At 40.9% G+C, this 16,633-nt stretch overlaps 1 protein-coding gene across 1 annotated transcript in view; it reads right to left on the reverse strand.

Moving 5' to 3' along the window:
* Positions 1–16,633, reverse strand: part of XYLT1 (xylosyltransferase 1) — a 398,924-nt gene that overhangs the window by 78,895 nt on the left and 303,396 nt on the right. The window contains exon 6 of the mRNA XM_073647654.1: positions 8,530–8,746. Coding sequence (XP_073503755.1) covers positions 8,530–8,746 — 217 coding nt within the window. The remainder of the gene's footprint in view (positions 1–8,529; positions 8,747–16,633) is intronic.

A 16,633-nucleotide genomic window follows, 5' to 3' on the forward strand; every position in this document is an offset into this window, starting at 1 on the left:
AAACACATGTGAAACAAACCAGAATATGTGTTAAACCATAGATTCATCAAAGCACTCCCCTTTTATTCTGACAGCTCTAAACCCACTTGGCATTCTCTTAAGCAGCTTCATCAGGCAGTGACCTGGAGTAGCTTCCAATGAAGAAGTATGCCTCCTCAAAAGTTTATTTGTGGAATCAGAATCAGATTTGTTTGCGACCATCGGGTGTGTTTTGCAGAGGTAGTGTTGGTATACAGCTGTGTTGGTATACAGTTCCATATATTGCTTAGCCCTATTTCACAACTGTTCTAAATCAGAATATGGCAAGAACCACTCAACTAAGTAAAGAGAAACAACAGTCCATCAGCACTTAAATACATGAAAGTCAGTCAATCTGGAACATTGATAAAACCTTGTAGGTATCCTGAAGTGAAGTAATGAAAACCATCAATCACTTAGATGAAACTGACTCCCATGAGAGCTGCCCCAGGAAGACCATTAATTACCTCTGCTGCAGAGGATAAGTTAACCAGAGTTTCCAGCCTCATAATCAAATTGACAATACCATAGATAACAGTCCTCATAACTGATGCACAGATATCAAGTAACAGACACATCTGAACATCAACTGTCCAGAGGAGATTGCGAGAAACGGGTCTTTATGGCCAAATTGCTGCAAACAAGACAATACTGAGGACTACAAGAAAGAAGAAGAGACTTGTTTGGGCCAAGCAACACAAGAACTGAACATTAGATCAGTCAAAATCTGTACTGCATGCAAAATTTGAGATTTTTGATACCAACTGCCATCCATGTCTTTGTGAGATACAGAAAAGATAAGTGGATGCTATCTACATGTGATGACCATCATGAAGCATGCAGGGGGAAGTGTGATGGTGTGGGGATGCTTTGTTGGTGACAACATTGGTGATTTATTCCAAATTTAAGGCACACATACCCAGCATGACCACCACAGCCTTCTGCAATAATATGACATCCCATCTGGTTTACACTTAGCGGGACCATTATTTGTAATGCAACTGGACAATAACCCAAAACCGACCTTCAGGCAATGTTAGGGCTATGTGACCAAGAAGGAGAGGGGTGAAGTGTTGTGTCAGGTGACATGGCATCCACAACCACCTGACCTCAACCCAATTGAGATGGTTTGGAAGAGTTGGACTGCATAGTGAAGGAAAAGCAGCCAAAAAGTGTTCAGCAGCTGTAGGAACGTCTTCAAAACTGTTGGACAGCCATTAGAGGTGATACAGTTGATTGAAAGATTGCTAAGAATGTGTTAAGCTATCAGCAAAGTAAAAGGGGGAGCTCTGAGAAATCTAAGATCTAACACCTATTGTGGTTTGTTTCACTTGTATTTCTATACTCTTTGATTCCATATGTGCCGCTTAGTGGTTTTGTTGCCTTCAATATGAATCTACAATTTGCACATTCCAAAAAGGACAAATAAAACAACTGCTTGAACAGGGGTGTCCAAACTTTTAACTGGTACTCTAGCATAATGATTCATATAGATAACATTGAGCCACTTAAAGGGATTTTAAGAAACTTCCCTAAGAGCAAGAAACAGTTAAAAAAAATATATACATTACTCACTTGTTTAATCACCCGCTGGCGGTAACATCATGTCAATTATTCATGTGATTGCTGCAGCCAATCATTTGCCTCAGTAGTGAGTCCTGCATGTACACCATGTGACCACTGAAGTCAATGATTGAAAGAAAAGGTCTTGTAAATGAGTAATCACTTCAGAATGGTTGAGAACCACGAGAGTGGTACTGCTGTATTGGGAGGGGATTAATTAAGTTTATTTTTTTTATATGGTTTCCAGCTCATATGCAACCTTCTACTACCGGACAACAACACCTTTTTAACACCTAAAGTGGCCAAAATAAAGTTAAAAAAAACATATCGTTATATCTGGGACTGGTGCAACTCCTTTGATGTCAGTACCCGGGCTGTGGAGTTGGAGTTGTGGAGTCTGTGTCCATTTTAGTGGAATCGGAGTCGGTATAAAATTGACCGACTCCAACTCCTAAAATATATAATAAATTGGGTACAGTAGTTCAATGCAGTTTGTGGGGAATATTTTTTCATAAGAATTTGGGAAAGTTATGAAATGTCCTATAAATGTCTGTCCTATTCCTGATCTAAGGGTCTAGATTTTTACCAGAGATGAATCTGCGCTACAGTAAATTTATCACTTAAACATGAGCCATGTATGAGGAAGTCGGAGTCGTGGTCATGGAAATTGAGGAGTCGGAGTCGGATGTTTAGCTTACCGACTCCACCGCCCTGGTCAGTACTGTCTCCTGGGAATCACGTGGTATTGTTATATCATGTGACTGCTGCAGTCAATCAGCAGCCACTGATCAGCTGAAGACTTTCACTATTTAGTGAAAGTGAAGGTCTGCTGATTGACCTCAGTGGTTGTGTGACATAACAATGTCACAGGACTACTGGGAGACAGTGCTGACATCGGGAGGTAAGTACATGTTTTTTAAATTTTACTTTGGCCACGTTAGCTGTAAAGGGGTTGTCTAATAGCGGACAACCCTTTTAACATTACAGGCAAACGTGTTTAATACATCTGTGCTCACTAAGTTCATAAGCTCCCCCTAATGATGTCTGCAGCACAATATGGTATGGAAATTTGGAACTTCAACTTCTATAATAATATGTATAAGATTAAGGATGAGTACAACATTTTCATCCTATTTAGATTAAATAACAGGCATTATTTCGACAATGATAAAAGCAGATTGAAGTGTGCACAGATACAGTTATATGAAAAAGTTTGGGCACCCCTATTAATCTTACGTTTAATGTTTTATAAAAATTGGTGTTTTTGCAACAGCTATTTCAGTTTGATATATGTAATAACTGTTGGACACAGTAATGTTTCTGCCTTGAAATGAGGTTTATTGTACTAACAGAAAATGTGCAATCTGCATTCAAACAAAATTTGACAGGTGCATAAGTATGGGCACCCTTATCATTTTCTTGTTTTAAATACTCCTACCTACTTTTTACTGACGTACTAAAGCACTTTTTTGGTTTTGTAACCTCATTGAGCTTTGAACTTCATAGCCAGGTGTATGCAATCATGAGAAAAGCTACTTAAAGTGGTCACTTGCAAGTTGTTCTCCTGTTTGAATCTCCTCTGAAGAGTGGCATCATGGGCTCCTCAAAATAACTGTCAAATGATCTGAAAACAAAGATTATTCAACATAGTTGTTCAGGGGAAGGATACAAAAAGCTGTCTCAGAGATTTAACCTGTCAGTTTCCACTGTGAGCAACATAGTAAGGAAATGGAAGAACACAGGGACAGTTCTTGTTAAGGCCAGAAGTGGCAGGCCAAGAAAAACATCAGAAAGGCAGAGAAGAAGAATGGTGAGATCAGTCAAGGACAATCCTCAGACCACCTCCAGAGAGCTGCAGCATCAACTTGCTGCAGAAGGTGTCACTGTGCATCGGTCAACTATACAATGCACTTTGCACAAGGAGAAGCAGTATGGGAGAGTGATGCGAAAGAAGCCGTTTCTGCAAGCACGCCACAAACAGAGTCGGCTGAGGTATGCAAAAGCACATTTGGAGAAGCCAATTTCTTTTTGGAAGAAGGTCCTGTGGACTGATGAAACCAAGATTGAGTTGTTTGGTCATACAAAAAGGCGTTATGCATGGCGGCAAAAAAACACAGCATTCCAAGAAAAACACTTGCTACCCACAGTAAAATTTGGTGGAGGTTCCATCATGCTTTGGGGCTGTGTGGCCAATGCCGGCATCGGGAATCTTGTTAAAGTTGAGGGAAGCATGGATTCCACTCAGTATCAGCAGATTCTTGACAATAATGTTCAAGAATCAGTGATAAAGTTGAAGTTACGCAGGGGATGGATCTTTCAGCAAGACAATGATCCAAAACACCGCTCCAAATCTACTCAGGCATTCATGCAGAGGAACAATTACAATGTTCTGGAATGGCCATCCCAGTCCCCAGACCTGAATATCATTGAACATCTGTGGGATCATTTGAAGAGGGCTGTCCATGCTCGGCGACCATCAAACTTAACTGAACTGGAATTGTTTTGTAAAGAGGAATGGTCAAAAATACCTTCATACAGGATCCAGGAACTCATTAAAAGCTACAGGAAGCGACTAGAGGCTGTTATTTTTCCAAAAGGAGGATCTACTAAATATTAATGTCACTTTTCTGGTGAGGTGCCCATACTTATGCACCTGTCAAATTTTGCTTGAATGCAGATTGCACATTTTCTGTTAGTACAATAAACCTCATTTCAAGGCAGAAACATTACTGTGTCCAACAGTTATTACATATATCAAACTGAAATAGCTGTTGCAAAAACACCAATTTTTATAAAACAATAAGCTTAAGATTAATAGGGGTGCCCAAACTTTTTCATATAACTGTATCATACAATAATTCTCTTACATGTCTCAATTACTAGAACTGAGAGTTTTCACTTGATTATCAGTTTCTATAAATGTAAAGTAGCTGTAATGAATAGTGGCAAAAGAAAAGGTCTCTGGTAAATTAAGGAAAGTCCAAAAAAAAAGCCATCCTATTTTCAGCTCCTGATCCCATTTCTAAAGCCTCGGGCACCAATATCAGAGAAACAGCAATGGCTTATTCTTTTTTATTAAACTGTGTAGAGGCTGAAAATCCTTTACATAAAAATAAGATTACTATGGATGTTATAGCCTCGATCCTAGAGGGTCAAACATAACATGAAATTGCTTCTTAAAGTGTTTCATATGGGCTACTTAAGAAGATAAAATGGTTTAAGTTAATTGATGCTGAAGTGACTGTTCTTTATAATGTTGCTACGCTACCGGCTAAATTGCTTTTAGGACATTATGTTCCTTCTACACTGTACAGTCTTTTAGGTCTTCTATGCTATTTACTTCTAAGTTTTTCAGCTTCACACAAGTGTAAGGAAAAGAATTATTGGGATTTTAAGTTTCTAATACAACTACCACTTATGTAGAAAGTCTTCCCAGAAGAGTGAAAGATGAAACCAACTCCTTATTAATGGCCATTGATTTAGAGTGGGTGGTCATAAAAGCTCCCTTAGGTGTCATGTATAGGTGTCCCAATATTTTTGCCTATATAGAGTATATCCATATCACTCACTATATAGTGATAGGGATTCACGCAAAATGACAACACAGCACAAGACAGAAAAGATATGTCATCAGACTCAGGACTTGGGCCTGTAGCTTCTGGAGGTCATATCACAGTATAGCATACAAGTGAGATATTTTTGATGTACACGTGTCATTTTGTAATACTTTCTTATACTATTCAATAATTCGTGTTTATCTGACCAATTTACAATGATAAGAGGACATCAGATCGGACACAGACGAGGGAGTGCAATTCTGGGTGGAAATATCAGGATCTATAAATAAATAGCATGGCATTAACACTAGTGTATTCGTCCAAATAATCCCCCTGACATTGTTTAATACTACGTGACAACCCAGTGAATATGTGTTTTATGCTTGAATTGCCTGGTTAAAATGATAAAGGCATGCATTTTCACTCGAGCGCAGCGAAACTTCCCAATTATCCGTTGCCCTGTGTCCTTTCATAATGATACAGAAATTCTCTGTGAGACAATGGACGAAAAGGTTATCGGAATATCGGAATTGAGAGGAAAAGGTGATTGTAACTGAAATGGAATTAAAATGGATTATTTAACATGTGTGCTGAATTCAACCAGTCAAATTATGACAACCAGCGGTCTGAGAGATGCGCAATGGCCTAGATTTAAAGGAGCATGTGGTGTAAAAAAAAAATCTACTGCGCAGAGAGAAAATATTCACACCCTGATGCTCCAGTGGTTGAGAATTGTAAGGGAATTTAGATAGCTTTTATGTAACTATGTCTTTAGACAATTGACGAGGGGGGGGGATGTGGAGGGGAATCCTGGTTAGTCCCATCTCCTTTGCTATTAGAGGGGAAGAATCTGTTAATGACTCCCTTTTCGTTAATAGGTGTTTTGTCAAAAACTAAAGACAAAATGTTAAGATAAAGGAAAACAGCAGGCCCATCCTGTCCTGAATATTAAAACACAGAAAATAATGCAAGGCCAATTAGAGTTTTCCTTACATACCCAGCAATTAAGGATGGACGCCAATGGGAATGTCAGCCTGGTGAGAGGATTCCCCACGTCCCCTACGCACGTTTCGCTTGTATAAGTGACCGCATCATCATGGGGGAATATGCTGGGTATGTTTATGAGTCCAACTATTTAATATATATTTTCCCTGTAGCCCATCGATAGTTACTAAGATGTACTAGGTATTATACCTTTTCCTTTGGTTCAGGGCATAATTTATGGACTCACTAGATACTATCAGCATGTACTGTGTATAGGAATGTCCTTGTGGCATATTCACTATTTATTAAAACATATTGTAGTCGGCGCCACTGGCCACTCACAGCCTGAGGTCTGTGTTGATCACATTTTTGTGCATAAATGTTATATGGGTGATTTCTGTAACTGATTTTAATTTTTATATGCAATAAAATTTGAATAATTGTTCTAAGCAATTTAAGGCTCCATTTTTCTCTTCGTTATAAACATTTCAAGGTAGTTTATGCCAAAATTCTGGAGAGAATACAGTAATGAATCAGGCCCAATATGTTTTGCATATTGTCCAGCCATGATTCTCAGGCCTGGTCATCTTGGGTGGGCACAACGGGTGTGGAGTGTCTTTGTCTAGTCAAAAAGTTGATCAAAGGCGCTATCACATGAGTGGAGAGAAGTTGCCACATAAGAGTCAGTACTGCACCACAGAACTCCAGGAAATGCCTGTTATCCAAACACTGTCTATGAATAGTAGTTAAAAGCCATCCTGTTACTGGGCCATATTGATTAAAAGGAATCTGTCAACAAGATCGACCCCCGAAACCATGTATATGGGCATGTAGGTGAGTGAAAGATAAATACATTGGTACCTTTATATCAACTATTTGTTGCTTTAATCCAGAGGAATCTATTATATTCATGATATGAAAATAAGGCGTTTAGTGCTTTGTCACACCCAGAGCACTTACAGAAACTCTGCCTCCTGAGGTTATTTCCATCCTTAGCGCCTTCTTCTCTATGACACAGACACTTTGAGCTAATACTCAAGAGAGAGAGAGGCATTAATAATAGAAATAATCTCAGGAGGCAGAGCTGGTTAAGTGCTCTGAGCATGACAGAGCACTTAATGTTTCATTTATATACTGCAAAAATCGTGGTTTCAATGGATTCAGCCAATGGATAGTGGATATAAAGGTACATATTCATTTATCTTTCACTGACCTACATGACCATATCAACGTGGTTTTTTTGGGGTAGAGTTTATCTACTGTATCTTGCTTACAGACCATATCAACGTGTTTTTTTGGGGGTAGAGTTGATCTACTGTATCTTGCTTACAGATTCTGTTTAGTGGATGTAATCAAATTTCTAAATTACTGTGCATGTTGTGCCCTCCCCCACGTTGTGCCCTATCCGTGTTTTTCACAGCTAACACTCGAAACTGTGATAGTCTTTGGGGCCATTCACATGTCCATGATTTTTCATAGACCGAGAGGTCCTTGGTAAATTCACAGAGACAGGTCCGATTGTGATCCGAGGGTTGGATAAAAATCGGCAATGCAAGTCAATTGGTCCATGAAAAAAATCGGACTATAGTCGGGTGAAATGGACCGTCAGAAAGGAAAAGGTCGGGAAACTTTTTGCTCTTATTTTTCCACGCACGAGAAAAACGGATGACACTCGGACCACACTCTAATCAAGATCTGATCAGAGTCTGATCAAAATAATTGTTACGTTTTTCTATATGTGGGAAAATTGGACGTCTGAATGAGCCCTAAGAATGTACCAGACTCTTGGGTCTTTCCAGTAGCCAATAAAGAAAAGTTGCATCCATTATTTTGGGGTCTCTATTTCTATTCAAGCTCCTGAAGAGGGTCTGCATTAGTTAAAGTGGTGAGGGGGGTCTGATATCTGTCTTCATTTTGAGGCACACTAATTTCTCCCTGAGGTCCCATCTCAAAAGTTTACCACTATGGTATAATTTGTTAATTACCATAGTTCTGCAATGTACTAAGCAACTCTCGGGAGAAAAAAATGTTCTGGTGCATAATAGCTCATGTAATATATGGTTCATACACTAACAAGCCATGATATAGATTATAATTGACAAGGAAATGCACATTATATCTATTGAAATACAAAATATGGGCACGATTAATATATGTAATATGAGGCTGATGAAAGGTAAATTAGTTTATTGACATTTCTAAAGTATTCCCCTAGCACAGAAATGTCTTGGTGATATATTCCCTTAATATAGGTTAATGAAGATGGGTATACTATGTTGGTCGTGTAGAGGCACCATATAGAGGCACATTAAAATGTACACCTTAGATCCATGGAAAGAGGCTTCGTTAACTAATCAGCAGTCTCCATGGTTTCATATAACACAGACAAGGCATATATGTAACATACCTCAGCAGGGAGCAGCGTGTAGGAATAGAATCGCTTCATCTTTGTAACTAGATCATCATTGGAAAAGGTCACATACTCCACAAATTTCCTATTTAGAAGAAACCAGTCTGATCCACCATCTACAGTAATGCCTTCTGGGATCTTCCTGTCTCCGAGACGCCACATGTGGGTGTCACATTCGAGGAATAACCTGTCTAGACCTTGCTTTCTGATAAATCTGTAAGAACAAAGGAAGAAACAAAATATAAATCAAAATGCTTTATATAACGGTAATTCCAAATCTTTTAAAAAAAAAATATATAAATATATATACCGTATATGTAATCATAAAAGAAGACATTTTGTATTGAAGTGTTCAATCTTTTCTTTGCTCAAAAGGGTTCTCTCACAATAGAAAGAAAATGAAATTATGAATAAATTATTTATCCTTAATTAGCAAATCACACTCATTTTCTCTAGGCAAGAAACCTGTCCTTGAGGACTCACACCAGCGTATAACTCTGACCAATGTTATACTACGGGACGGTGCAGATCTGATTTTTTTCTACACTCTGATTCAATCTGTGGAAAAAATCGCAACATGCTGCGAATGGCTCCGCAAATCGGGTCACCATTTAAGTCGATGGGTACATGTGAAACATCCAACTGCACTCAGATGTCATCAAACACAAACAATGGAGAAGATGGAGAAATCTGGTTCTCCATCTTCTCCATACCTGTGATATGATTCTCTCATCTGAGTGAATCAGATCAGAGAAAACTGACACTATGATCAAACTTGGATCAAACTTTGAGCAGAGTGTCATTACCATAATCGATCCGATTCTCTCGGTAGGGAGAATCATCGCTCGTGTGACCATAGCCTGAATGTTAACGGGGGTTTATTTTTCTTTCTTTACTATAAGCCTAAAAAGTAACAAGCAGGTAGTTGCTAACTAACTGCTTGTTCTAACCGGCACCGGCTCAGAGCGATCACTAACAGCTTTGGCTGGCGATTCAGCGGCTCCACGTCAACAGAACCGATTTTCCTCTACCGGGCTGCTCTGTCAACTAGGTGTGACTACCAATGCTATGTTGATTGACTGCCGGCTCCCGAGTTAAGCAGTGGGGAGCCGACTGTCAATCAGTATGATGCCGGAAGTCACGCCCTGTCAGACCAGAGAGGAAGAGATGACAATGAATCGCCAGCAGGAGCAGACAGACTACCAAAAAACACCTGCAAAGGCTTCCTAAGCGTTTAAAAAGGTCCCTTATTCTGTTTCAGTAGGCTCCACAATCATGGGGAAGACTGCTGACTTGACAGATGTCCAGAAGGCAGTCATTGACACACTCCACAAGGTCCCAGAGTTCCAATTTTCATTTGGAAATCAAGGTCCCAGAGTCAGGAGGAAGAGCGGAGAGGCCACAATCCAAGCTGCCTGAGGTCTAGTGTGAAGTTTCCACAATCAGTGATGGTTTGGGGAGCCATGTCATCTGCTGGTGTAGGTCCACTGTGTTTTATCAAGACCAAAGTCAGCGCAGCCGTCTACCAGGAAATTTTAGAGCCCTTCATGCTTTCCTCTGCCGACAAGCTTTTTGGAGATGCAAATGTCATTCTCCAGCAGGACTTGGTACCTGTCCACACTGACAAAAGTACCAATACCTGGTTTACACACAACAGTATCTGTGCTTGATTGGCCAGCAAACTCGCCTGACCTTAACCTCATAGAGAATCTATGGGGTATTGTCAAGAGGAAGACGAGAGATACCAGACCCAACAATGCAGACGAGCTGAAGGCAGCTATCAAAGCAACCTGGGCTTCCATAACACCTCAGCAGTGCCACAGGCTGATCGCCTCCATGCCACGCCGCATTGATGAAGTAATTGATGCAAAAGGAGCCCCGACCAAGTACTGAGTGCATTTACTGAACATATATTTCAGTAGGACATTTCGGATTTTAAAAACATTTTTCAAGCTGTTGTTATAAAGTATTCTAATTTACTGAGATAATGACTTTTGTGTTTTCATTGGCTGTAATCCATAATCATCCAACATTAACAGAAATAAACATTTGAAATAGATCACTCTGTTTGTAATGACTCTATATAATATATGAGTTTCACTTTTTGTATTGAAGAACTGAAATAAATTTACTTTTTGATGATATTCTAATTTACTGAGATGCACCAGTATATCTGTTAGTTTTTAGGCACATAGTACAAAAATTAAATGGTCTCGGATAACCCCTTTAATAGGATGAGTGCCCATGAGCATGTGCTGTAGGCGACCTGCAACAACCTATACCACATGCTGTCAATATATCCCCAGGTCATAGCAGCAGAGCTTTCTACTGCACATGCTCACAACCACCTGTCTTATTACGGTAACTTTCTTGAACAGGTGGACATTTTTTTTTTGTACTATAGTGATTACTTCCTAGACAAAACAAGTGTGATTTGTTAATTAAAGGTATTTAGTAATTTATTTTTAATGACATTTTATCTATGTATTTTTTTTATTCCCTGATTACCCCATAAAACCAGTAGTGAATATAATTATTGGTAGCAACAGAAACCTTTTCTTCCATTTTTAGGATCAACTCCTAGATTTGGCATAAAAGCTAAAAAAAAAAGGACATCAAAAGTTCTCGTACATAGGGCAGTAAATGATGTAATAGAAAGACATTCCAACAATGTGGCCCTAGAAAAAATCATGCATCAGTGTATATTTGGTGCAATATGATGGTAGGAAAAAATACGTGTATAACAATTTCTATAATCCATAGTAATGTCTACATTGATTTCAATTGGGGAAAAAAAAAACTGTCCAAAAAGAACAATATAAACACAATGAATTATGCCGACTTACAATTTTTACAAAGGCCATGTGCACATGCAGCAGATTATTTGCTGATTTTCAGTGCAGAATACCAAATGAAACTGGGTACAGAAAACTCAATGTAAAAAAGTGAAGCACAATATAATGCACCAACGCACATTAATGGATTTAACGGAAAAAAAAAAAATTCCTATTTTGTTCCCGAATTGCCACGGTTGTGACCCATTGCTATGCAATTACTGAAATCCTGTACGTGGAAAAATTCTTATCAAAATCTGCAGACCTGCATGCCATCTCACTCAGTATAGGTTAACGCCTGGTAAACATATGGCACCACTGCTGTATGTACCATAAGGCCTTATGTATACACCAGGGAGTCTGCACCGAAGCACACAAAGTCCTCATGTTCATTGTACTGTTGTATGGTATCTTCATACATTACCGTACTCTCCCTTAAAGCTAGCTATTAAAGTGAATCTGTCAGCAGGTTTTTGCTATGTAATCTGAGAGCAGCATGATGTAGGGGCAGAGACCCTGATTCCAAAGATGTGTCACTTACTGACTGTGTTTTGCTGTTTCAATAAAATCAGTGTTTTATCAGCAGGAGATTATCAGTACAGGACTAGGTGTCTCGTGCCACCTGGTCCAACCAGACATTCACCACTGATTAGTAGCTTTCTGTCAACATACAGTGTACACAGGAAGCTGCTAATCAGTGGTGTGGGCGGGGTTATACAGAGCTCAGCATTCTGAGCTCTGCTCGATCAGCAGCAGAGAAAACAGTGATTTTATCACAACTGTTGCCCCCAGTAATCTAAGTGATGCATCGCTGGAATCAGATGTATCTGCCCCTACATCATGCTGCTGCTAGATTACATAGCTAGAATCTGCTGACAGATTCCCTTGAAAAACACTGATCTGTGATGCAAACTCATGCATGACCTTTAATATTGTACCAAAAGACCTAGGGAGCAAAAAGGGCGCAATAGTGTTTTATCCGGTGGTGACAATATAATGGCGCGGGGTGCTTGCTCACCTGATGGGGTTGTGAAGACACAACAATCTAAAGGTATCAATATCAGCTGCTCCAAGCCCTTGGGTCTCATGACCAGGAGAATTGCTGTTGTGGAAAAAGAGTCGTTTTCCGCGCTGCTGGTGAATTCCCACAGAAAGGACCCAGAACACATAGGATGAAAGAATTGCGGTTTTAATATCTACGGGTTTTGAAGTTATCCAACTTCTTCTTCAGTGGTTGTATCCTGAGGAAAGAGCTGAATAACTTTGCAACGCACAGATATTAAAACTGCAATTCTTTCATCCTATGTGTTCTGAGTCCTTTCCGTGGGAATTCACCAGCAGTGCAGAAAACGACTCTTTTTTCCACAACATTAATGGGGTATTCCTATCTCGTACACTTATGGAATATCTAGAGGATAGGTCGCAAATGTATGGTAGATGTATTCTCACCCATGGGACCTTCTCGTACACTTATGGAATATCCAGAGGATAGGTCAGAAATGTATGGTAGATGTATTCTCACCCATGGGACCTTCTCGTACACTTATGGAATATCCAGAGGATTGGTCACAAACGTATGGTAGATGTATTCTCACCCATGGGACCTTCTCGTACACTTATGGAATATCCAGAGGATTGGTCAGAAATGTATGGTAGATGTATTCTCACCCATGGGACCTTCTCGTACACTTATGGAATATCCAGAGGATTGGTCACAAACGTATGGTAGATGTATTCTCACCCATGGGACCTTCTCGTACACTTATGGAATATCCAGAGGATTGGTCACAAATGTATGGTAGATGCATTCCCATCCATGGAACCTTCTCGTACACTTATGGAATATCCAGAGGATAGGTCAGAAATGTATGGTGGATGTATTCTCACCCATGGGACCTTCTCGTACACTTATGGAATATCCAGAGGATAGGTCACAAATGTATGGTAGACGTATTTCCATCCATGGGACCTTCTCGTACACTTATGGAATATCCAGAGGATAGGTCACAAACGTATGGTAGATGTATTCTCACCCATGGGACCTTCTCGTACACTTATGGAATATCCAGGGGATAGGTCACAAATGTATGGTAGATGTATTCTCACCCATGGGACTTTCTCGTACACTTATGGAATATCCAAAGGATAGGTCACAAATGTATGGTAGATGTATTCTCACCCATTGGACCTTCTCATACACTTATGGAATATCCAGAGGATAGGTCACAAATGTATGGTAGATGTATTCTCACCCATGGGACCTTCTCGTACACTTATGGAATATCCAGAGGATTGGTCACAAACGTATGGTAGATGTATTCTCACCCATGGGACCTTCTCGTACACTTATGGAATATCCAGAGGATTGGTCACAAATGTATGGTAGATGCATTCCCATCCATGGAACCTTCTCGTACACTTATGGAATATCCAGAGGATAGGTCAGAAATGTATGGTGGATGTATTCTCACCCATGGGACCTTCTCGTACACTTATGGAATATCCAGAGGATAGGTCACAAATGTATGGTAGACGTATTTCCATCCATGGGACCTTCTCGTACACTTATGGAATATCCAGAGGATAGGTCACAAACGTATGGTAGATGTATTCTCACGCATGGGACCTTCTCGTACACTTATGGAATATCCAGGGGATAGGTCACAAATGTATGGTAGATGTATTCTCACCCATGGGACTTTCTCGTACACTTATGGAATATCCAAAGATAGGTCACAAATGTATGGTAGATGTATTCTCACCCATTGGACCTTCTCATACACTTATGGAATATCCAGAGGATAGGTCACAAATGTTTGGTAGATGTATTCTCACCCATGGGACCTTCTTGTACACTTATGGAATATCCAGAGGATAGGTCACAAACGTATGGTAGATGTATTCCCACCTATGGGACCTTCTCGTATATTTATGGAATATCCAGAGGATAGGTCACAAATGTATGATAGATGGATTCCCACCCATGGGACCTTCTCATACACTTATGGAATATCCAGAGGATACGTCACAAATGTATGGTAGATTTATTTTCCCCCATGCCACCTGCGTTTATTTCGAGAACATGGCCCTGAAGTGCACAGATGTCAGTAGATAAGTTGTTCCTATGAAAAGGAACTAAGGGAATTCTGATCAATTCTCCGCTGACAGCAGGGAGTCAAGGCCCCATTGGAGGGACCCCCGTATATCATACCTTTAGTAACTACAACATTCGTCAACACATGTAATAGCATTACTGTAATTCAATTGCAGCTCAATTTCATTTTAAATATTCCCCTCTAAGAAAAAATAAAAAAAACAAAAAAAAAAAACCAAGCCTCCGCACTGACTGCCATTATCACAGTATCTGGCGCAACTAAACAAAAAGTACATAATATACTTATTTAGAAATAAAATAATGTCTGAGTGACAGGAAAATAACACATTTGCGGCGTAACCTTCCAGTAATTGTAACTCAAGAATTGTCATTGGCACCGAAGCAAATACAATCTTAGATTTAAATAGGAGGACTCATAAGTCACAGTTTCTTGTGAGGAGAACGGGAGGTGCCAAGGCAGCTTTTAATACCAACAGTAGAATCTCAGGCAATAATGGATAATTTTAGACTTGCTGCTTGGTAATTACAATTATAATAATATGTACTTATCTACAAGCGCTCGGAAAAGTGAAATTACTTCTAATTTCTGTTTGCATTTGTCGCCTTTTTCTGTTAGAATTTGCTATTTTGAATTTATTGCATACGATGGATAAGCTGATGAGCCAGAAGAGTGCAAAACACCTGCCGATGAAACGGAGGGAGGCGACCTCTTACCAATGTGGCGGGTCAATATCATGTATTTTAATTTTCAGTTTCCTTTAGAAGAGATGTCATCTCTTTTTCAATGTTGTAGCTACCTATTTTTTAAAACTTCAAGACACACTCTCCCTGTACTATCTGTACAGAACAGCAGTTTGTGCTTTATGGAGGCTAAAATTCTTCAGTAAACTGAAGGTGGGATATCGACCCTTACTCTAAGATCAGGGACTATCAGATTTATACCACTGTCTACCATAAATCAGACTGAAAATGGCGGTGTCTCTAGTCTACCCTGCATTATTCCCGACTCACGTGAGGTTTATTATTATTAGTTTTTGTATCGTGAGTATTTTTTATTAATTATTTTATGAGGTTTATGTTTCACTAGATGGTGGCCCGATTTTAACGCATCGGCTATTCTAGAATATGTATGCGGCCGACCAGGCTCAATCAGCAGAGCGGTATTTAAATTTGGCGCCAAAATCGCTGATTGCTCGAGACCAGCCACCGCGACCAATCAGCACAGCGGCGTTTAAATTTGCCGCCCATCTCGCTCATTGGTCGCGGTGGCCGGCCGCGATTAATCAGCAGAGCGGCGTTTAAATTTGCCGCCCATCACGCTCATTGGTCGCAGCCGGCCACCGCGACCAATCAGCAGAGCGGCGTTTAAATTTGCCGCCCATCTCGCTCATTGGTCGCGGCCGGCCACCGCGACCAATCAGCAGAGCGGCGTTTAAATTTGCCGCCCATCTCACTCATTGGTCGCGGTGGCCGTCCGTGATTAATCAGCAGAGCTGCGTTTAAATTTCCCGGCCATCTCGCTGATTGGTCGCGGTGGCCGGCCGCAACCAATCAGCAGAGCGGCGTTTAAATTTGCCGCCCATCTCGCTGATTGGTCGCGGCCGGCCACCGCGACCAATCAGCAGAGCGGCGTTTAAATTTGCCGCCCATCTCACTGATTGGTCACGGCCGGCCACCGCGACCAATCAGCAGAGCGGCGTTTAAATTTGCCGCCCATCTCGCTGATTGGTCGCGGCCGGCCACCGCGACCAATCAGCAGAGCGGAGTTTAAATTTGCCGCCCATCTCGCTCATTGGTCGCGGTGGCCACCGCGACCAATCAGCAGAGCGTCGTTTAAATTTCCCGGCCATCTCGCTGATTGGTCACGGCCGGCCACCGCAACCAATCAGCAGAGCGGCGTTTAAATTTGCCGCCCATCTCACTGATTGGTCGCGGCCGGCCACCGCGACCAATCAGCGTCGTATTAGTGTGGGCCCGGGAGCGGCGCTGCTTGTGCGGCTCCTTCTGCTGCGAGAAGCCGGGAGATGAGCGGCTGCTCGCAGCAGAAGCATCCCGACCGGCGGCGCCGCTCCCCGGTCCTCCGTTCACACTTGCTGTCGGGAGATCAGCGGGCCAAGCCGCTGATCTTCCGACGTTAGCCGCATGGAAGTCA

The sequence above is a fragment of the Phyllobates terribilis genome, unplaced genomic scaffold (genome assembly GCF_046119375.1).
Source record: "Phyllobates terribilis strain yellow unplaced genomic scaffold, ASM4611937v1 Scaffold_9__5_contigs__length_417890890, whole genome shotgun sequence".
NCBI lineage: Eukaryota > Metazoa > Chordata > Amphibia > Anura > Dendrobatidae > Phyllobates > Phyllobates terribilis.